The sequence below is a fragment of the Narcine bancroftii genome, chromosome 2 (genome assembly GCF_036971445.1).
Source record: "Narcine bancroftii isolate sNarBan1 chromosome 2, sNarBan1.hap1, whole genome shotgun sequence".
In the NCBI taxonomy this organism is placed as follows: domain Eukaryota; kingdom Metazoa; phylum Chordata; class Chondrichthyes; order Torpediniformes; family Narcinidae; genus Narcine; species Narcine bancroftii.
In genome coordinates, this window is record NC_091470.1 from 173,428,930 (window position 1) to 173,451,858 (window position 22,929).

At 41.1% G+C, this 22,929-nt stretch overlaps 1 protein-coding gene across 4 annotated transcripts in view; it reads right to left on the reverse strand.

Annotated features, from left to right (window-relative positions):
• usp48 (ubiquitin specific peptidase 48) overlaps positions 1-22,929 on the reverse strand; it is a 181,059-nt gene that overhangs the window by 21,551 nt on the left and 136,579 nt on the right. For 3 of the 4 annotated variants that reach the window (XM_069919155.1, XM_069919150.1, XM_069919154.1), the window contains 5 exons: positions 18,799-18,923; positions 16,992-17,114; positions 13,757-13,818; positions 4,859-4,969; positions 409-542 (listed from right to left, as the gene is read on the reverse strand). In XM_069919155.1, coding sequence (XP_069775256.1) covers positions 409-542; positions 4,859-4,969; positions 13,757-13,818; positions 16,992-17,114; positions 18,799-18,923 — 555 coding nt within the window. The remainder of the gene's footprint in view (positions 1-408; positions 543-4,858; positions 4,970-13,756; positions 13,819-16,991; positions 17,115-18,798; positions 18,924-22,929) is intronic. The other variant, XM_069919151.1, reaches the window with a different exon arrangement.

Genomic DNA, 22,929 nt, shown 5'->3' on the forward strand with positions numbered 1-22,929 from the left:
AATAAACAGTCTCCTATTCCTGTGATTAGCCAGGTAAAACGTCCATAAGTAGCAGGTAGCAGGTTATGTCCAATTGTGTCCTTCTGTCATTCACATTTGTAAATGTTATTTTGCACATTGTTGTAATGACGACAATTCTCTGATCATGTAAAAGAATAGACTGCATTTCAAATTGGCCTAATAACCCAACTATGCTGTACCTCATAACGAACCCATACAAAATAGAGCTGTAGCAAAGATTTTAAATGACTGCAAAGTGTGGCTAAAATAAGAGCAATTATGTTGAGGAGTTTTTCGCAATATGCAGTTTGTAATTGGGACTAGAGGAAGTATCAAAGGTAGGAATATATGTTTCTATAATGAACGTAAACTACTCAATGTAAAAAAAAAAATGGGAAATGGTCTTACCAGGACTGGTGCTATATTCAAATTGTACAATTCCAGCCTCTCCAGTTTTCATCAGTCGAATGACTTTAATTGTGTTATCAACAACAAATAATTTATGGATGATTTCCCATTCATTTGGCCATATCAGAGCTACACTGTGCAAAGGAAGATACAGGTTATTGAATTTTGAAACAATTTTCATTTAAAACATTGAAATACCAATTATTCAAAATCTAAGAGATTGTGCAGTTAATGTTGATCCACCCATTTTAAAACTTAAAAGTTGTCTTTGACCACGTCAAAGTGGTCAAGCATTAAATAAATCAACTTCACATGAAAATGATAGTGAGTCTATTTTTCCAGCCTGTAGCAGTAATTAGCCTCTCCAGATCCATGCAGTTATCCCACCATTCTTCTTTGAATGTTTTGGCCTTGGAATAAAATTCTGCGACTAGTAAACTCTTCTTCTCTATGTGCAAAACATTCACTAATACAGTTTAAAGTTGTTCATAGAGCTCATATGTCTAAAGATAAACTCCATCGCTTTTATTCTCATATCGATCCTATATGTGATAAATGTCAAGTGGAAATAGCTTCCCTTACACATATGTTTTGGTCCTGTCCCTCTTTACAGAATTATTGGAAGGAAATTTTTTCCATTATATCTACTGTTTTGAATATTGATTTACAACCACATCCCATTACTGCAATTTTTGGATTACCTATGATAGATTTGACTTATTTATCTCTTCCTGCGGATCGTATGATTGCTTTTCTTACACTAATGGCTAGAAGATCTATACTATTGAATTGGAAAGAGGTTAATCCTCCCACTGTTTTCCAATGGTTTACCCAAACTATACTATGTTTAAATTTAGAGAAAATTAGAAACTCTGTCTATGAATCCCCTTCTAAGTTTGAGTTAACCTGGCGACCATTTATTCAATATTTTCATTTGTGGTGAGTTGATCTGGCTCTGTTTTCTTTCTATGATTATGTATGATAATTGGGCTGTAAGATGAGATCGGAGTGATCGGCGTGGTTTAGCTATATCTGTAGGTTTTTTAAAAAGTTTTTTTAATTTAGATTTGTTTTTTCTTCTTTTTTGGGGTTTTTTTTTTCTCTTTTTTCATATATTGTTATTAATTATATCTTTTTTTTTTAGAAATAGTTCACACCCTAAACTGATCTAAAATATTTTTATGATATATTTTTATTCTGTAATATTATTGTTTAATATCTCTGTATTAATTCATTACTTACTATCTATTTTTTATATCTCTTTGAACTGTATGTGTTTATAAATTATAATAATAATAAAAAGATTGAAAAAGAAAGAAAGAATGTTTTGGCCACTGACCCCACAAAATGCTAAATGGATATAATTATCTCCTCCCAAAAGAAAGATGTCTGGTTTGTTAGTAAAAGAAAGAAACAAAGAAATACATTGTTTGCTACTGCTGCTTCTATTTCAGAGAGCAAAGTCAGATATAACAAAGCGGCACTGATGTTGCTTGAATGGACATTTATGAAAATCAGTGGGATCAAAGCTGCAAATGAGACCAGCTTGAGGTTCTTTGCAAGATAATAAACATATTGATTCATTGGTCTGAGAAACTACCAACGTTAAACAACGAACAAAACACACACAGAAAATATTATCAAAAATAGAATAAGGGATAGGCTTTGCCTGTATATTCTAAACTTTATAAAGCAGAGCGGTCAAACATTTTTGGCTCAGAAATATACAAGGAGTCGTGGGCCAAATAATATTAAACTCAGTAGTTTTCAACCAGTTACACTGCAAGAAAAACAGCAGCGTCTATCTATTCATCTATCTATTTATTTATTTATGCCGCGGCATCTAGTATTGAAACTAAGAAGTGCAATGATAGCTGAGTTTTGCTGAAAATGGCAGCAATTTATTGTTAGAGACCATGTTCTAATGGACCACTCAAAAATGGGGAATGGGCCACAGTTGACCCTCAGGCCACCCTTGTAATAAAGGGTAAGGTAAGTAGCACTTATCAATCGTTTAAATGTTATATGTAATGGTAACAACAAATGGGTTAAGGTTATGTTGCACTTTTATTATAACAAAACCTGCTGAGATGCTTCTAAACAGGATCAGCAAACTTTTTTTAAAAAACATCTCAGAACAGAAAACCATTAGTTTGGCTGAGAGATAGCAAATGAAGAAAGAAGTGGTATGAAATAGATATAGGGAGAACATTCCAAAAGCTTTGGGCCTAGGCAGCTGATGGCATGTCCAATAATGGTAAAGCGATTAAAATCAGGAACGTGCCTGGGGCATTGAAACTTTGGGTACAGGGAGATTAAACACTGATAAGAAAGGAAGATAAAAAGCGATATCCACTTGAAAAAAAGGGTAAAGACTTCAGAAACAAGTTGCTGCTTGAATGGAAGTTATTGCAAAGCAATGAGCTCAAAGGTGTAACGATATCCTTCAAATTCTTAGAGGACCAACAGTGGATTTAATTTAATTGAGAGATACAGCACGGTAATAAGCCCTTCCATCCCATGGGCTTGTGCCTCCCAAATACATCCACGTAACCCTTTATGTCTTTTGGAACATCAGAGAAAATCCTTGTGGACATTGAGAATGTACAAACTCCTGAGAGACAGCAGCGGATTCAAACCTAATTGTTAGCCCCAGAAAAGTGCTGTGCTAAATGCTGTCAAGATAATATTTGCAAGTGTTTTTAAAAAAAATTATTGGATCTATGCAACATTGGCAAGGCTACACTTATTGTCTGTCCCCTATTTGTACTTAAATACACAATGGAGAATCATCTTGAAATGTTATAGTCTGTCTGGCAAGTGTATTCCTATCGTGTTTCTGAGAAGGGAGTTCCAAATACACCAAACAGAAAGTAATTGATAAAACACAACTGTGAGGTTTTGTTTCATGACTTGAATGGATCGGACCAATAAATTCTGAATGAGGAGTTATTCTAGGTGGCAAGCAAAGGAAGGCTGGTCACAATAATGCAAAGTGGTCAAGGAAGAAAAGTATATGCCAAGACCAGAAAACTGACCTGGAACATTTTTTTTTTAATTTAGGAAAAAACTGATTGCATTCACTTGCAATGTTTTACTACACTAAAGAGGTTGTATAAATTCAAGTTTCTTTCATTGTTATTGCCCAAAGCAAGGGAGTAAAACATCAAAACCTACATCAAAATCCTGTTAGTGAAATAGAAGGAAGCCATTGAAACAGGAAGTCAATTTGTAATTGTACGAGGTTAAGAAAGAAACTGGTATTTTATTCTTTTTGTAATATGTAACAATCTCTATTTTATCACAATAAAAGTTCAGGACTATTTGCCCTTCTAATAGTTTATTAAAGTGACTATTTTTCACCATCCTTACAATACACATTAATAACTTCTTTTACACATGCACCATTGTCCAACCCGATTCCAGCTGGTGTTCCAGTAAGGCCTCCCTTCAACAGAGGAAAGCAGACCAATGCCGAGAAGAACCAACTTGCATTTTTGGAGACTACTTACAGCAGTGTTGTGGGAATCAGAAGGGAACAGTGGAAAGGTTTAACAATGCAGAATGAGGCAAAAAGTTTTTGGCACTAATAACTCAGTTGTACATCAAAGGAGACCTCAAAGTTGGGATCTGACATTGGAACAAAACTGAGCAAGGAACAGGATTATTTCAGAGATGTTGTATGAATGACTACAAAGTTTTAAAGGTTACATTTGATTATGAATTTGTGGAGTTTAGAACTGCAGCCAAGGAGGGGCAGAAAAAACAAAATGCTCTGGGGAGCAAGTCTGAAGTGAATGCAGAGATGCATTCAATTTGGTGATGGTCAATCTATATCTCCAATCATTTCAGGTTTTTCCCCTTTAATACCTATTGCTCATTAGAATCTTCCTTTATCTTGAAAGCTACATAGATTTATGGGGGGGGGGGGGTGTGGGGGGGAAGAGTGGGGGGGGGGGGGGAAGAGTGGGAGAACATTCAGATTTCTGATCTAATTTGTGAAAAGTGTTTCTCAAATTCATTCCTGAATATTTTGCTTTTGATTTTATGTCCTTCTGGCTCTAATTTTTCCAGGAAAGGTAATAATTGATATATTGATATCTTTGAAATTTATTTCAGTGTTTAAATATTAAATCTTCTGAGGGAAATAAATTCATGCAATTTGGACTTTGAAATTAAAATTGCCAGAAGCCCAGTGAAAATATCATAAAACATACAAGCTGCACTCAAGAAAATAGTTTAGGGCATACTAAACAAATTTGAAAACAATATTCTAGATGAGGTCTGATCAAAGCAGTGCACAATTAAAACACATCTTTCACGTACGTGGAGACTCAACAAGTTACTGCCTTTACCATTTTTCAATGAAATGCATTGAGAAAATATGAGGATGATTGATTGTCTAAAACAGAGGAGACACATGTATTTCAAATGATGGAGACAGACTCACTGTTTTGAATCCTCTTTGGTCATTGACTCCGCTGTAAACATGAGGCCTCCATGCGGACAGAGAAGTGCATTGTTGCCCACAGATGACACAGGACTGCATTTTGTTGGCTTCCTTCAGCAAACAGAACCAAATGAAAGTAGACAGAGGAGGGATTTACAGCAATGTATTACACACTCTACAGTGAAGGACAATTAAACAATGCTAATCTGGAAAATGACTTTGATCTCTCTGTTCCGAGGCCTTGCACGTTATGATTCTGTTTTGTATCCCGGGCCGTTGAACTCGACTTTATTGATGGGTCTCTGGAATGACACATCTTGCATTGAAGCAGCGTCATAATGTTAGGCTGTCCTATTCAAGGTATTTGGTGAGCCCTATAGATTATACAATAATCTATAACCCATAGGTTATATGGTTAGGTTACATAATTACAACCAAGTGATAACCACACTGAAAGCTGGAATATTCTGTTTGGCTATTGGAAGTGGAACTTCCAATAACATTCCTTTAATTTTGCCATTACATTATTCAACCACATCATTGATAAACCTCGAGTTGTCCACTTTCAAGGATTCATATTTCACACCGGTAAATCAGTTATCATGCCTGACTTGCATCAGAAAGAACACACAGTATAATTGTTAATAAACATCTTCTTTCAGCCGTCTTGACAGTCTTTCTGTTTTTTCCTGTAACTCCCTTATCCATTCACCATTTCTGCAGAAGGCTAATAATGGAAAAGACAATCTTACTCATTTTTTTTTCCATTTTAACTTTTTGCACCACAGGAATTAATTTCAAGAAAAATTGAACACAATCAGGGGACCATGATATCTGCATTAGACCTGGCCTGGGTAAACAGATTTCCCTCCATGAATAAAATTAGTTAACCAGATTTGCTTTGAAGAAATTTCAATAGCTACATGATTACCATTCTTAATAAAAAGCTTTTAATTTTAAAATAATTCTAATTATTTAATTCGCAGTTGATATGGTGTGATTTCAATTCACATTGCTGAATTAATATTGCAGGTTCTGGATGGGATACCCTATAATTTAACCACTCAATGCCATTCCTCAGTGGGGTATGTCATCCACCAAACACCCTTGGATTAGTCCATCCTAATGTTGAAATGTTCAAGTACACAATAGCAGGTAAGCCACAGACAAAGGATTTCTACCTTATATGACTCATTGAGTCCATGCTTGCTCCATAGAACATTATAGCAAAGTGCAGGCCATTCGGCCCACGATGTTGCGGTGACCATTTAAACCTACTCAACAATCTACACCATTCCTACTTCACAGCCATGACCCTCTATTTTCTTGCATCCATGTGCCTAAGTCTTTTAAATGTCCCTATTGTCCCAGAGACCGGCACCAGCCTCTGGCAATGCATTCCAGGCATCCACATTAACTAGAAGTAGTGGCTACAGGATCAGATCAGCAACTTGGTGTCAAACACCTAACAAGTTGGAATATTCATACCCGTTTGCTCCAACAAGTTTCAAGAAACGAACCATCCAGGACAAAGTGGCTATTTGGCCAGCACTCACTCCACATCAAAAGTTACATCACCCACAGCAGTGGGTGATGTAACAATGCTGCTCTGCAGGGTCCAACTGCTCAGTCCTGATGCTGATGGCTCCATTAAATGGCTTGTTAAAGGAGCTGACAGTGTTCCTTTAAAATTCTGGAACCACAGAGGTTTGTGCCCACCTGGTTGGGCAGCATACTACAATGAGTTTCAGACTCTGGGAGAGCAGGAGACTGATGCAGGGTACCATAAAAAAGGGACAACAACAACCCCCCCCCCGCCCCAACCACTGAAAAAGAGAAGCATGGGAGATGACCCTACAGGAACGTGACCACGGTAGCGGACTAGTGAAGGGCTCAGTGGCTAAAAGACCACCACACAGGCTGTGGGCAACATGTAGCTTAATGACCCACACTGGCTCCGGACGGCTCACGACTTGCGGTTGAAGGGGCCCACATAGGGTGAGGATTGCTGGAGACTGGCTCAAGGAAACCAGATATTGGAACCAGGATTCCAGAGAGTGCTAAGGGCAAGAAGGGCCTTGGGCACACTTAAGGCTTCGTGATCGTATGGGAGGTTTGGTTCTGGAGTTTGGGTTGCCGATTATTTGATTTGGAGCCCATATGGCTGCAGAAGCTGCAGGAGGCGAATCCATGGACACTCAAGGTCTCTTAAGTAACTCTTTGTTTTCCTTACATTAGACAGAAGTTGATGTATATCATGTACATTACATGATAATAAAAGGAATCTTTGAATCGTGCTGTACTTGCATGCAGTTACTTGCCAAAGATGCTGAGATGAAAGCTTCAAAAGCAGCCACCTCTACCACTGAAGAGGACAGTCTGTGGAGAATTGGGAACATGACTTTCTGCAGGTTACTCTTGGCCAAATTGCAAACCATTTTAATGAATATATATTGTCACAGCTGGGTCCAAATCATATACTTCCCTATGAAACAGCACTGTGGTAGCCCGGATGCCAGAAAGATTGCAGTGATTAAAGGGTGTTGCTAACCACATTCTGAAGACTAATAAATGTGCTCATTTGAGTAACACCCTCATTCCATTAATATTTTTGAAAAAATATAAGGGAAGGAGCAAAAACAAAAATTGTGATCCAGTTAGTACTAATCTGGGGTAATATTTTATTCTCTTAGATATTTACTTGTATTTTTAAGTGAAACAATCCTTCAAACAGCTACAGTACATAATTATTGATTTAATGGACTAACTAATGACTAATTATCATAATATGAAGCAATGATTATGAATTAACCTCAACTGGGCAACAGCTCGTTTTTAGTTAGAAATGTACTTAGATATTAATTCTTGTTAAAATATTTTATTGATTTTACTAAAAGATACAATTTAATAAAATTATACGAACAGTCACACAAACTAAACAAGGCATTCCATATAACACTAACATATATGAATTGTAAATCATATCCATAATTCATATTCTAAATAATATATACCTTTCTAGAAAAAAAACAATAATTCTAAATATAAATGGGCAACAGGTTTGAAGAAAAAGGTAAAGGAAATAAAACTCAAACCCCTTACCTAGCTGCGTAGCCAGATGCTATATAAAATTAATAATAAAGATTGTGGCGGCACACATCGCGACACAGGCGAACCGGCTCCGTGTGTGATGGCCGCAGCAGCGGAGCAACCATGTCAAGATGGCGCCGCCAGGTCTGGCTCCCTCGTAGCCGCCGCCTCAATGACTCCACCACACCCGACCGCACATTCCACACATTCAGGACTTCACGGCCAACCTCCACGGTATGAAGGTGTTCTCCAAGGTCGACTTGGTATGCGGTTATCACCAAATTCCAGTCCACCCACATGACATCGGCAAGATGGCCATTATCATCCTCTTCAGACTCCTTGAATTCCTCCACATGCCTTTTGGTCTCAAGAACGCGGCGCAAACCTTTCAGTGCTTGATGGATGCAGTGGGCAGAGACTTGGACTTTGTGTTCATCTACCTGGATGACATCAGGGACCCTCATTGCCACCGAGGACCACGAGGAACACAAGGCCCACCTCCGCAGGCTTTTCGCTCGCCTGTCAGAGTTCGGGCTCACGGTCAATGAGGTGAAGTGCCAATTCGGGAAGGACTCCATGCAGTTCTTGGGCCACACTATCACTGCGAATGGGGAAGTACCATCGGCAGAGAAGGTCGCAGCCATATGCCATTTCGCCCACTCAGACACCCTCAAAGGCCTCCAGGAATTCTCCAGGATGGTAAATTTCTACACCGATTCATCCCGGCGGCAGATCGTAACATGAGACCACTGTTCACCATGCTATGAGCCAAAAGCAAGACGCTAGTGCGGACGGAGGGCGATGCAGCCTTCACTGCGACAAAGAACACCCTGGCCAATGCCACCTTGCTGGTCCATCCCAGATCCATCCTACCCATAGCACTCACTCTGGATGCATCGGCCACAGTTATTGGGGGCGTCCTGGAGCAATCTGTCAAAGGTCAGTGGAGGCCACTGGCCCTTTTCAGTTGTCACCTGCACCACTCCCCCCCCCCCCCAGGAACTCAAATACAGCACGTTCGACAGGGAGCTCCTGGCACTCTACCTGGCTATCAGGCATCTTTGATATTTCCTGGAGGGCAGGCTGTTCATGGTGCTTACGGAACACAAGCCCTCACCTTCATCATGGCCAACAGCACCACCTATCCTATATATCCAAATTCACACAGACTTCCGGCACCTCGCAGGCAAAGACAATGTCGTGGCTGACACACTCTCCCGGCCCGCCATCCAGTCCTTATCCCCTGGGACTACTCCCAGCTGGCACAGGCCCAAAAAGAGGACGAGGAGATGCAGGCGTTCCGCACAGCCCTCACCGGCCTCCACTTCAAAGACCTCAATCTGACAGAATGCCCCGACACACTCCTGTGTGATGTCTCCACTGGTGCACCGCGCCCAGTAGTGCCTCAGCAATGGAGGCACCAGGTCTTCAAGGCCGTTCACGACCTCGCACACCCATCGATTAAAACCACAACCCGCATGGATCGTGTGGCACAGCCTGAGAAAACAAGGTGCACAGATGGCTCATAACTGCACCCAGTGTCAGGCAACCAAGGTCCACTGTCATGTCAAGACCCCGGTCCAACAATTCGACCTCCCAAAAAGATGGTTCGAACATATCCACGTCAATATCATGGGCCCACTGCCTGTCTCCCAAGATGCCCAGTTCATCTTCACAGTGGTAAACTGCACCACAAGATGGCCAGAGGCCATCCCTCTAAAGGACACCTCATCCGATTCCTGCGCCAGGGCACTGCTCACACATTGGATCGCAAGGTTTGGGGTACCAGCCCACATAACCACCGACGGAGGGGTGCACTTCACACCTGACTCTGGACACAGCTCACAACGCTCCTGGCCATCAAGCTCCACCACACCACCGCTCATCACCCCCAAGTCAATGGACTCATGGAACACTTCCACCGCCACATGAAGTCAGCCCTCATGGCCCAGTTAAAATGGCCCCAGTTGGGTGGACGAGTTCCTCTGGGTCCTGCTGGGCATCAGGTCGGCACCCAAAGAGGATTTACAGGCATCCTCCACTGAATTGGTTTATGGCTCCCTGTTAACCCTATCGGGCGAATTCTTCCCACCGTCCTGACACTCAGGCATCGAGGGGAAGGCATAGTTACAGGACCTATGGGACAGGTTAGCCTCGTTTGCACTCCCCCTCCCTCGTACTATGGAAACCGGCCAGCATCCATCCCCAAAGATTTATCAATTGTAGACTTTGTGCTTGTTCACCATGGCCCACATTCAGCCACTCTCCAACGACCTTATGAAGGCCCGTACAAAGTCCTATGCAACTCTGGCAAGACCTTCACGCTGGGCATTGTGGGTAGGGAGGAACTGTTTACAGCGGACAGGTTGAAGGCAGCACATTTGGACCTCAGCCGGCTGATCGTTCCTGCACAGCCCAAGCGTCGGGGGCGACCACTTAAGGGCATGACCCCACAGCCCCCAAGGGCAGCAGGACACTAGAGCTGGTTCTGGGGGGGTGGGGGTTGTGTAGCAGCACACATCACGACGCAGGCGAACCGGCTCCGTGTGTGACAGCCACAGCTGTCAAGATGGTGCCGCCGGGTTCAGGCTCCCTTGTGGCCAGAGTGGCACGCACTCTCGGCTGCCTCATCACGTCAGAGCTGATGCAGAGACGGGATGACGGCCACCTTATAAGGCGCAACGCGGGCTTTTTGAATTAAAACAGTTGGAAACTAAACTGACTCCAGCTCGTGGTTTCTGTTCTTGTTTCCCCTTCGTATGTTTCCCCTTCGTAGCTACCGCTACAAGATATTAATTTAAGTAAATTTATCCGAAGTGTTAAGCGTACTTCCAATAAATTTTGCCTTTCTCGTCGTTGGAATACAACTTTAAGTTCCAAGACAAATTAATTGAACATTATCCAAAGAGAGATCCAAATACAACTTTTTGGCATCTCACTGGTTACATGGACTTTATCCTCCTTTGGAGACATCAGGTCATGCTTTAAAAATACAGCAATTCTTTTCAAAGAAGCAAGGAGGGTTAATGGATTTGTTGAAGAATTGAAAGAAAAAATAGGAATGTTCCTTTTTAACCAAAAGACAAATAAAGTGAGAGGGTATGTGTGAGCAAGAGTGATGGCATGAAGATTGAGAGTCTGAGTGAATGTGAATAAAATAGAAATCAGGTGATCAACCATAAAAAATATTAATTTTCCTTTACTTAGGACTTCATGTACAAATAAATTGTATTGAAGTTCCACAAAAGCGAGTGAACTGATTTAGAATGCAATTTGGAATCTAGATTAGGAAACCAGAAAAATCATCCAGCTGAGACCATGTGGCTATCCTGGATCTTACAGAATTTACATGATATTGCCCTTCCAGAAGTATGAATGAGCTTTATAATTTTGAGGTTAATGCTGTGGAAGGACTCAATTACATTTGCTTAAGTACACGATAAAAAGACCATTGAAAATTTGTAATTAATGAACGAGAGTTGTGCCATCTAAAAATCAAGGATGCAACGTGGAGATTTATGGCTTGGTGCCAGAACAATCCTCTTCCTCAAAGTTGGGAAGACCAAAGAGCTGGTTATAGACTCCTAGGTGGAGCTTTCAAGATGTTAAAAGACTCATCCCACTCCTGCCACACTCTCTTCTCCCTTGGCCCAACAGGAAGAAGACTCACGAGTGTGACATTACACAAAACCTGATTCAAGGAGAGCTTCCTGTCCATCGTTGTCAGGTTCCTGAATAAACTGTAAAATAGTAACATTTATGTTGCTTTTGATTTCTTTCTGTAACTTTTTACCTTTGTACTGTCCTACTTGTACTTTGTTTTCGGTGTCTACTGGTCTGTTCGCAAAACTACCTTATGTGACAAATAAACGAACACTAACATTTGGAAAGTAAATAGAATACAGTGATTCGAAGCAATCAATATCTTCGAGTTATAAGCATGAAGAAACTTGCTTGTACATAATATATGTAATGGCCACAGAAGTTCACAAATAATGAACTAGGTGTGCCACTTAGAAACCAAAGACGCAACCACAGTTCCACATATTTTTTTTTGCAGGACCTTCATAAAATACAGGATATTTAATGAAAGCTAAAAAGCAGCAAAGCTTTCATTGCGGTTCAAATAATCATTAAATCACATTAACACCAAATTCAATCCAATATCCACATCAGGGAAAATGAATCAATATTCAATGTTTGTAATTGTCTGAATTCAAAGAATAAAGTTTAGAATTCTAAAGTAATTGACACTTTGAATGTGGAAAAAATCAACCTTGCTTCACAAATCTAATGAAAAACTAGATAATTAAGTTGTTTACGAAGGGTCAATAATTAATAGCCTTTCATTTTTAGGAGACATTTCATAAAGATCGATTTCCAGGTTCTGGATAAAAGGTTCAGTCAAATGTGATGTTACAGCAACAAATCTGATTAAGATCTAAGAGACATCACTTGAAATAACTTTTTTTTAAATTATATGCACATGCTCAAGACCAAATTAAAACACCACCAACAATTTGGGGCACATTTCTGTCACTCATCAAGCTATGCAGAGTAAAAGTGCATTGGCCTGGCTTTTATTTCTGGAAGGACACTCTCCTCAGTACAAGATCAACACTATTATGGCCCTGTCTGCCTGCCTCGTTCTGCTGGAAGTCCCATTGTAAACTAGCTTTCCAGTTCTCTGACCACTGCCATGCTTTCATCCCACACTCACCCAAATGACGCAGATTTCCTGCATCACGGGAATACTTCCTTTTAAACAGGATAATGCTCTTTACTCAGTAAGAGATCACTGCATCAATGTCTAGTCCTGCCCTTCTTCTCACAATCAAACCCACTCTTTTCCAAAACAACTCCATTTTGCATGGCTTCAAGAAACATTAGCTTTAATGGGTTGGAATGATGAAGCTTTTTAGTTGTAACCAGTGATGCATGCTACAGGTATTTTACTTTGGAAGAAAGAAAGTTAGTATATGATGGATATCTTTATAAGGATCAGAATATGTCACCTAATATTGTATATTAAGTGTTGGTGACCAAATACTAAATTGAAGTGCCTTGATAAAGTTTACATTTTTACAAAATATTGCATGGAGCAACCTTCAAGACAATATATAACAACTTAATTAGATATGGAGTAAAATATATATTTGATTAGATTGAGCATAAATCTCTTTGCCAAATTAAAATAAAATGAAGTGACAAGAGCTGGATTTCTTATTGCAAATTCTTAACAGTGGCACTTTAAACAACATCCAAACAGGCTTCAAGGCAGCCAAAAAGATATTGCACTTCTCAAGATCAAAACGATGAGAGCTGATACATGAACTAGCTGCATCTCAGAGCGTATGGGAACTTGTACATGCCTGGAATCTGTCTTTCAGTATCAAATGAGCTCAAGACTGATACAAAAAAAGCTTCTTGATGAAAAATAATCAAATTAAATGGATTCTAAAAATGTGAAGTGCCAAAGTTGAAAATTCCAAAAGAAATTTTATGAAATATTTTCAGAATAAGATGAAAATTAAAATGATTTAATTATGAAAAGTTTGATAATTTTAACTGTACTGTTGATAATGAGAGAAAATAACTTGGTGCACTCCTTGACCAGGATGCAATGTATAAGCAAAGTCAACATGATACTGTGTTAACAATTTTCCATGTAAATTGCAAATGACATCATTTCAATAATTAACAAGTTATTTTTCACCTTCCAACAAGAGTTCAGAAAATCATCTTAATTTTATCAAAACAACCACAGTATATTTAAACAAGGCAGCAGAATTGATTTAAAAAAGTCACCTGATAAACTTCTTCCATTCTTCAACAAAAAACTGGGAAACAACATAAAGAACATCAGTCTCCTGGAAAACAAATTAAGGAACTGTAAATTTAATTAAAATAAATCATAGTTGGTTGTTAAATCAAGTCAACCAAAACAGTTGCTCATTTATTTCAAAAGATGAAGAGAAAATTAGGCCATATTTTGACAAAAGCAATAGTCACAATGTTTATAAATATTAAAACACCTTTGATAATATTTTGTCACTGATCTATCTTATTGTTAATTATTCCTGAAAACCTGGTGCTGTCCGGCTGAGCACAATACTGTATATACTTGTGTAATTGTTGATACTGTCTAAAAGTCGATCCCTTTTTTTGGCCCAAAAAATGGGCTTTTTGTATGACCCTTGTAAATATCAACCCTCCCCACCTATTTTTGGCCCCTAGCCTTGGACCCTCACCCCATCGTGGATCCCTGCCTATCTAAGAATCTTTTTAGTGTCCCTCTTGTACCAATCTTTACCACCAACCCTAGCAATGCACTCCAGGTACCCATCACTCTCGATGTAAAAATAAAAACCACCTTGCCTCTGACATTTCCCCAACTTTTCTCCAATCATCTTAAATAATGTCCTGTTGTATTTGCTAATTGTTGTCTCGGTGAAAAGGTTCTGACTGCCTAATCTTTTTATGCCCCTCATTATATAACCTCTATTAAGTTACCTCTGTAGAGACCGTGGTTGAAATAAAAACACAAAATGTTGGAGAAACTCAGCAGGTCAAACAGTGCCCTTTATGTAGCAAAGGTGAAAATGCATAACTGACATTTCGGGCTTGAGCCTTTCATCAAGGTACAAGAGAATGCTGCCAGGGTGGGGGGCAGATGGCAAAAGAAGATGATAGGTCGAGAATGGAAGGAGGGGACAGCAGCAATGAGGGGGAGGAGGGATGGCTGGGTGGGGAAGGGGGATGGGGGGAGAACCAGAAAAACAGGAAGGGGGCAGAGGAAAGAAAAGGCGAGTGTTTAGCAGAAAGCAGAGAAATCAATATCAATGCCATCTGGCTGGAGAGTGCCCAGATGGAAAATAAGATTGTTCCTCCAATCTGCAGGTGGTCAGGGTGGGATCGTACATAAGGCCATGGACCGACATGTGAGCCTGGGGGCGTGACTCAGAAATGAAATGGTTGGCTACTGATAGATCGCTGTTGTAGCGGTTGGAGCGGAGGTGCTCAGTGAAGTAAGCTCCCAATTGGTGACCAGTCTCTCTGTTGTAGAGAAGGCCACAAAGGGAGCACTGGATGCATTAAATCAGTCCTGTGGATATGTGTTGCTTCATTTGAAAGGCCTTTTATAGGCCCTAGACCATGATGAGAGAGGAGGTGTGGGTGCAGGGGAAGGAGCTAGTGGTGGGGGGAGCGATAGATGGGGAGGATGAATGCACAAGGTGATCACGGAGGGAACTGTCCCTGCTGAAGGACAAGTGGGGAGAATGAAAAATGTGTCTGGTGGTGGGATCCTGTAGAAAGTGCCAGAAATTCTGGTGGATAATGTGTTGGATGCGGAGGCTGGTGGGGTGGTAGGTGAGGATGAGGTGGATTCTACATTGGTTGTGTGGGGCAGAGGGGGCCAGGGTAGATGAGAGGGAAATGGAGGATATGCGGGTGTGGGCTGAGTTGATAGTGGTGGAGGGGAGCCAAGTTTGTGAAAGAACACAGAATTTTCAGAAGATCTGGACTGGAAGATCTCATCTTGGGAACAGATGTGGAGGAGACAGAGAAATTGAGAGAAGGGGATGGAATCCGTGCAGGGGACAGGGTGTGAGGAGGTGTAGTCAAGGTAGTTGTGGGAGTTAAGACGGTTTGTAGTATATGTCGGTGGAAAGCTTGTCTCCCAAGATAGAGAGATCCAGGAAGGGGAGAGTGTTATCGGAGATGGACCAGATGAGTTTGAGATCAGGGTGGAAGTTGGCTGTGAAGTGGCTGAGTTGACAAGTCTCAATGTAGTAGTCGAAGAGTTGAGGGAGTCTTTCTTGTGTAGGCTTGTAGCACGGATTGCTCCACGAAGCCCAGAAACAGGCAGGTGTAGCTGGGACCCATGTGGGTACCCATAACTACTCCTTTAATTTGGAGGAAGTGGAATGAGTTGAAGGAGAAGTTATTTAAAGACAAGTTCTGCCAGGCAGAAGGTGGTGGTGCTAGAGGGTGACTGACTGGTTGGGTCTTTGGTCCAGGAAGAAGTGAAGTGGTATCAGACCTGTGTGGGGGATTGAACATCCCTCATGAAGATGAGGCGGCCGGGTTTGGGGAATTTGAAGTCATTGAGGAGATGGAGAGCATATGAAGTGTCGTGGATGTAGGTGGGGAGGGATTGGTCCAGGGGAGAAAAGATAGAGTCATAAGATGAAACTAGTTTGATGGGGCAAGAGCAGGCAATGGGTCTGCCCAAATGGTTGCGTTTGTGTATCTTGGGTAGAAGGTAGAGAAGACAATATGGGGTGTGGGAGAGAATGGGGTTGGCAGTGAGTGTGTGTGTGTGTGTGTGTGTGTGTGTGTGTGTGTGCGCGTGTTTGTGTGTGTGTGTGGGGGGTGGGGGAGTGACCAGAGGTGATGAGGTTAGAGATAGTGTTGGAGACAGTGGCTTGAGAGAGGCGTCGATTGGAGGAAGAGCTGTTGACTGGCCTTGGCAAGATAGAGATCAGTGTGCCAGACCACAACTGCAACACCCACGTCTGCGTGTTTGACAGTGAGGTTGGGATTGTTGTGGAGAGGGCGGAGGGCAGAACGTTCTGAGGTGAAATTGGAATACAAGAGGGGGGTGGTAAAGTTGAGACTGCTGATGTCTTGGAAGTAGTTGGAAATAAAATGGTCAGAAGGAAGAAGGCTTGAAGCGGGAGAAAAGGTCTTGGGTGGGGGCTGGAGAGTCATGGTCACGGAAGTAAACCCAGAGGTGACAGAAGAAGAGTTCGGCATCATGGTGTGCACAGAACTAATTGAAGTGTAGGTGGAGGTGGGCGAAGGAGAGGCCTCTACTGAGAACCAAGTGCTCTGTCTCATAGAGGGTTATTTGTACTAGGCACTGAAGGATTAGATTGTTGTGGAGTAGGTTTACATAGGTTGGCACTATGTTATGGGCTGAAGAGCCTGTACTGCAATGTAATATTTTTCTCATTTATATGTGTAACCATATTTAAGATAAACACCAATATACCATATGAAGCAAAACCATAAAAAGGCATCTTATAAATCATCTCACCTCAGGCCATTTGATTAGGAGTGGTCTATTTTTATCTTGAAAAAGACACAGAAGAGCTGATTTCTGCTCATTTGCCATCATTTTGCTCAATGTCTCATTCTCCTCACCTTCCTTTTCCAACATCTTTTCCAAAAACAAAGAGTTTACTGTTAGACATGGGAAATCATACTGGTCCTTCATAAGCGAAAACAGAAATGCTGGTAGAATTCAGCAGGTGACACAGTATCTGTGGAAAGATTGACATTTTGGTCAGTGACCCTTCCTCAGAGCTCGGGGGCAGTGGAAGGTTAATGTTTTTCAAAGCAGACCTGGGACCCTTCACATTCTGTTGCTTAGACCTCAGCAGGGCAACTGTGCCCAATTAAGGACATTGCAGTTCAAGAAGAATACCAGTATCTATGAGGAGATGTAGTGAGTATTTGTCTGATATCAGGGATGAGCATGTTAAATTATGCAGAGAGAATAGAGAACCTGAATTTATTTTGCCTTCAGTCAAATAAAGTTCAGGGAAAATTTAAAAGGGATTTTCAAAAATTTTTCTTTAAAATCCAAATTATTTTCACAGGCAGAAAGTTTGGGAACCCAAGGTATGGGATAAGATTTAATTTCAAGATAATTCTATATCACAAACTATGATGTGAGACTGATGAACTTGCATAACCTTGAACAAAAGATGATGTTACAAGGGTGATCATTGGAACAAGGGAAATATTGTCCTATCTGGAAGGGAAACCAAGAAGAAGGTTCATCAAAAGCAGTGCTGGATTCAGGCATATCCAACTTCTCACCATTGTGAGACGTGCCATTGGATCTGGGTAGAGCAGCAACTCCCTCAAGGAAGAGTAGAATGTGTTTTTCAACTGCCTGCAGTTCTAAACAACAGTAGACTGCATGGGGAAGACGATTCCGTTCATTTGAATGGGGTCTGACCCTGGGGAAAAAAATTAAATAAAAAATGCTAAACACTTGCATTTGATTGGCTATTTATCAATGTTTTAATATCTCTTGACCAATGTTGAAATTTCTCAATACATTTTTGAAATCCTTCAGCCAGAGCAGTTAAACTGCCTGAGGTTGACTTCTTGCTCAAACCCACTCTGTTTCAATGTGATGCCTGGTTGTGGAGAGTCAGCTCGTTCAGCCTCAAAACCAGAAACAGTTTGATTTGCGATGACTATGGGCAACAAATCTGAACAGCAGCCAGGTCCATGAAGATCTGTCCTGATAAAGGCAAGGCAGTTATATAAGTGACTGATCTACACTTGCAATTCTGCAATTATAAAGGATTGAACAAGCTGGGGAGGTCTTTTCTCCAGAAGAGGTTGACATGATAAGGTGTTTAAAAAAAAAGTTAGTGGGTAGGCATGCATGGGAGTATCATAATGGCAATGTTGTGGGAGACTTTGGTGAGAGGTAGGCAATGAGAGGTTCTGATACAGCCATGCTGTTGTGACCTGGTGGGCAGAAGGGTGGGAAAATATCAGAACTTTCACTCAAATGTTCCTTTGTACTGTTGGTATGGGCAACACCACCAACAGAGGCCAGAAATCTGGGGATCAGATGGATGAGTGGAGAGGTCAGATGCCAGGAAATGGTCATTACAATGCTTCGATCAAGACCAAATTGATTTGAAATTGTAAAATATTGATAAAATCATGGAATTAATTTTCAATCAAACAAGATTCAAGAATTTTGTTGTGTTCTAAGAAAGTATCTACCTCCCTGTGGAAGGATGAAACAATTTTATAATTTCAATTATTGCAATCAGAGTGAAATATTTTTTAAAAAAACTACATGCAGTTTTTACCTGACACTGGACACAAGGCATGTGGTAATGTATAAACTCTGGTGATTTGGGGAAATAAGCCTTTAGTCTATACCATGTTTCATCAGAAACGAGTCTCCTTTCAGTTTCAGATGTGCACAAGTCACCTGTTGAAAAGATTTGTAAATGATTAAATCTTCCATTCTGTTAAATTGGAAAGACTGGTGTTTCATATACTTAAAATCCTCCAAAGTTTGACATGAAAATTTAGCTGTTTAGCTAATCATCTTGAAGCACTGAATTTTTGACATTACATGTCTGTAGTGACAAGCTTCAGACCATCAATGCAGCTACCTAATCCATGTCTAAAAACTTGAACAAGATAGGGAGAAAAAGTCACTGTAAATGTGTGGAAAAGAAAAAGTGTATATCATGGCTATTGTGATTTATGGTGTGAAAAATAAAAAATTAAAAAAAAAAACTTGAACAAGATGATACCATGGGACAATAGAAGCCAAACTAACAGCTTTGTCCAAACAAGCTGAAGTGTAAATCACTAGGTCGATCACCTTTCAATTGTGTGAGACATCGAGAGTCCTGGTAAATGTGCCAATGGCAACCTGCTGCCATCAGATTCTAAATAATCAATGAACCTTACTTTTTTTGCACTATTATTTAAAAAAAAAATAATAAAAATAAACCAGGTAATTACAGGCCGGTGAGCCTGACATCAGTAGTAGGTAAATTATTAGGAGTTCAGAGAGACAGGATACAGGTGCCTAAACTTTTATCCAGGATTCTGAACACCAGCATCCTCCAAAAATCAGCACTTTTTTGAGTAGTGAAAATGCCTGACTGCCTCGCTCTTAGTCCCCACCCGTCGGTTGCCACCCCCAGCCATCCATCGGTCGCTCCCAACCCTCCTGTCATCCGTCGGTCTCCCCGCCACCCCGCTCCCTGCCCGCAGCTGTCCACCCCCCCCCCCCACCCAATCTAACTCCTGACGTAGCAGCAGGGATGCAGTGCTGCCTACCCCAGAATTCACTCATGGAGTGGCTGGTGACGGCTTAATGTGGGAGCAATGGCAGAGCAGTTCCACCTGTGTGGGAGATTATGAGTAAGGAAGACGACCATTGCTCCTGCATTGAGCCAGCCACTCCCTCTGGGATCTCAGGGCCAAGAGTCACCTTTCCACCGGGAGTAAGAGAGGGCAGAGGATGGGGTCTGAGCCAGTTTTATTTTAAAATTTAAAAAAAACATGCTAATGATATTATGCTCTTTTATGCTTTTTATTTATCTAAATTTATTTAATACCCCACATCTCCTGTTTGTGCGATTTTGAAACATCGCATTTTCTTAAAGGGACAACCATTTTAAAATGATTCCAAAATCCAGAAGATTCTGAACAATGCCAGGTGTCTGGTCCTGACGATTCTGGACAAAAAGTTAGGCACCTGTATATAGGTATTTGGACAGTCATGGGCTGATAAAGGACCATCAGCATGCTATGAGCCTGTCGTGTTTAATGAATCTTGTAGAGTTTTTTGAGGTTATCAAGAAGGTAGATGAAGAAAAGGCTGTGGATGTTGGCTACATGGACTTTAGTAAAACCTTTGATAAGGTCCCACATGGGAGGTTAGTTCAGAAGGTTCAGACACTAGGTATCCATGGAGAGGTTTTAAACTGGATTTGTAATTGGCCGTGTGGGAGAAAACAGAGAGTGGTAGTGGATGGTTGCTTCTCAGACTGGAGGCCTGTGACTAATGGTGTGCTTCAGGGATCCATGTTGGGACTGTTGTCTATATCAATGATCTGGATGATAATGTGGTGAATTGGATCAGCAAGTTTACTGATGACACAAAGATAGGAGACATTGTTGACAGTGAGTAAGATTTTCAAAGCTTGCAGAGGGATCTGGACCAACTTGGAGAATGGGACAAAAAATGGCAAATGGAAGTTTAATGCAGACGTGTGAGGTGATGCATTTTGGAAGGGCCAACCAAGGTAGGAGATACACAGGAAATGATCGGGCACTGAGGAGTGTGGAGGAGCAAAGATCTGGGAATACAGATCATTGTTTAAGACATTGGTGAGGCCAAATTTGGAATATTGTGTGCAGTTCTGGGTACCAAACTACAGGAAGGATATCAATAAGACAGAAGGAATGCAGAGATTTACTAGGATGTTTCTGGGTCTTTAGGAGTTGAATTACAGGGAAAGATTAAACAGGTTAGGACTTTCCTTGGAGCAAAGAAGAAGGAGGGAAGATTTGTTAGAGATTTACAAGATTATGAGAGGCTTTTTCCATTTAGATTCGGGGAAAATAAATACAAGAGGTCAGTTTTAAGCTGAAAAGGGAAAGGTTTAGGGGGAATATTAGGGAGAAGTTCTTCACAGAGAATGGTGTGAGTGTGGAATGAGCTGCCATCTGATGTGGTGAATACAGGCTTGTGTTTTAAGAGTAAATTGAATATATACATGGATGGGAGAGGTCCGGAGGGTTATGGAATGGGAGCAGGTCAGTGGGACTAACGAGATGATGGTTGGCACAGACGAGAGGGGCCGAATGGCCTACTTTCTGTGCTGTAGCATTCTATGCCTCTATATTTATCATTGTAAAATTATTATAATATGCAAGTCTGCACAGCGATGCTGCCGCAAAGCATCAAATTTCATGACTTGTTCACGACAATAAATTCTGATTCTGAAATGTTCCAATATGCAGTATCAAACAGAACCATAGAGCATGGGACAGGTCCTTGGGCCCAACTCGTCCATGCTGACCAAGTTCACATTCTGTGCTAGTCCCATTTGCCTACGTGCCTCATATCCTTCTAAATTCTTCTGATCCACATACGTTATAATTCTACCCATTTCTACACCTTTCTCTGGCAGCCTGTTCCACACATGGACGACAATCTAAAAAGTTGTCCCTCAGGTCCCTCCTAAAATCCTTTCCCTCTCACCTAAAATCTAAGGCCTCCTTTTGTGGAATAATCTAACCTGGGAAAAAGACTTTATCCGTGCCCTTTATGATTTTATATACCACTATAAGGCTACCATCAGCCTCTTATGCTCCAGAGAATTAGGACCCACTCATCCAGCATCTTAACTCAAATCCTCCCGTCTCGGTAACATCCTGGTGAATCACTTCTGCACCATTTTCAACTTAATGACATCCTTCCTGCAGCTGTGCCACCAGAATTTCACAGTACTCCGATTGTGTTCTCATCAACATTAATACCATTATGTTCTCAATACTCCACCCAATAAAGGCAAGCATGTCAAAACACTTTCTTCACCACCTGATCTACCTGAGTTGCCACTTTCAAACCACCTGTACTCTCTCTTCTACAACACTCTCCAGGGCTTTATTGCTTATCGTGCAAGTCCTGCCCTGGTTTGACTTGCCAAGGCACCAAACCATTACACTTGTCAGCGTTAAATTCCATTTGCCATTTCTTGGTCGACATTCCAAACTTGGGTGTCCTTCCTTACCATATCAATTTTGTTGTATGCGAATTTACTAACTACATTATCTGCATTGTTAATTGATTTAAAAATTGGGATGATAAACAAGACTGGACCCAGAACTAACCCTGCAGCATACCACTGGTCACAGATCTCCTATCAGAAAAGCAACCCTCTACTACTATCCTCTGACTCCTTCCTGTAAGCCAGTTTGGAATCCAATTGGTCAACTCGCTTTGGATCCCATGTGATTCCTACCAAGCAGGATCTTGTCAAAGTTATGCTCACGTCCATACATACACCGTCCACCATTCTGCCCTCATCAATCCTTGGAAGAGAATCTTACTAGTATACCTAGTATCTTATAATTACCCTCATAGCACATGGAGCCCCAGTCACTTCTGTTCCAGGACACAGTTGCAGAGGTTCCTTAGTGCGCTATCCTAGGCTCCAGCATATTCAGCTGTTTCAACAAATACCCATCATAAGATAAGGAGGAAGGATGCTTGCAGACAGTTAAGTTTCATTCAGAACCCCCCCCACACAAGGAGGAGCCTTTGTCTGCATCCAAGACATTAATAGTAATCAGGCTTGGACATAACTGCACATAATATTTCTGTCACCAAGTGTTAAACAATGATCATGTTCAAAAAGGAGAGCATCTAACCATGCTCCATTTACAATAAGTAGCATACTAGTATT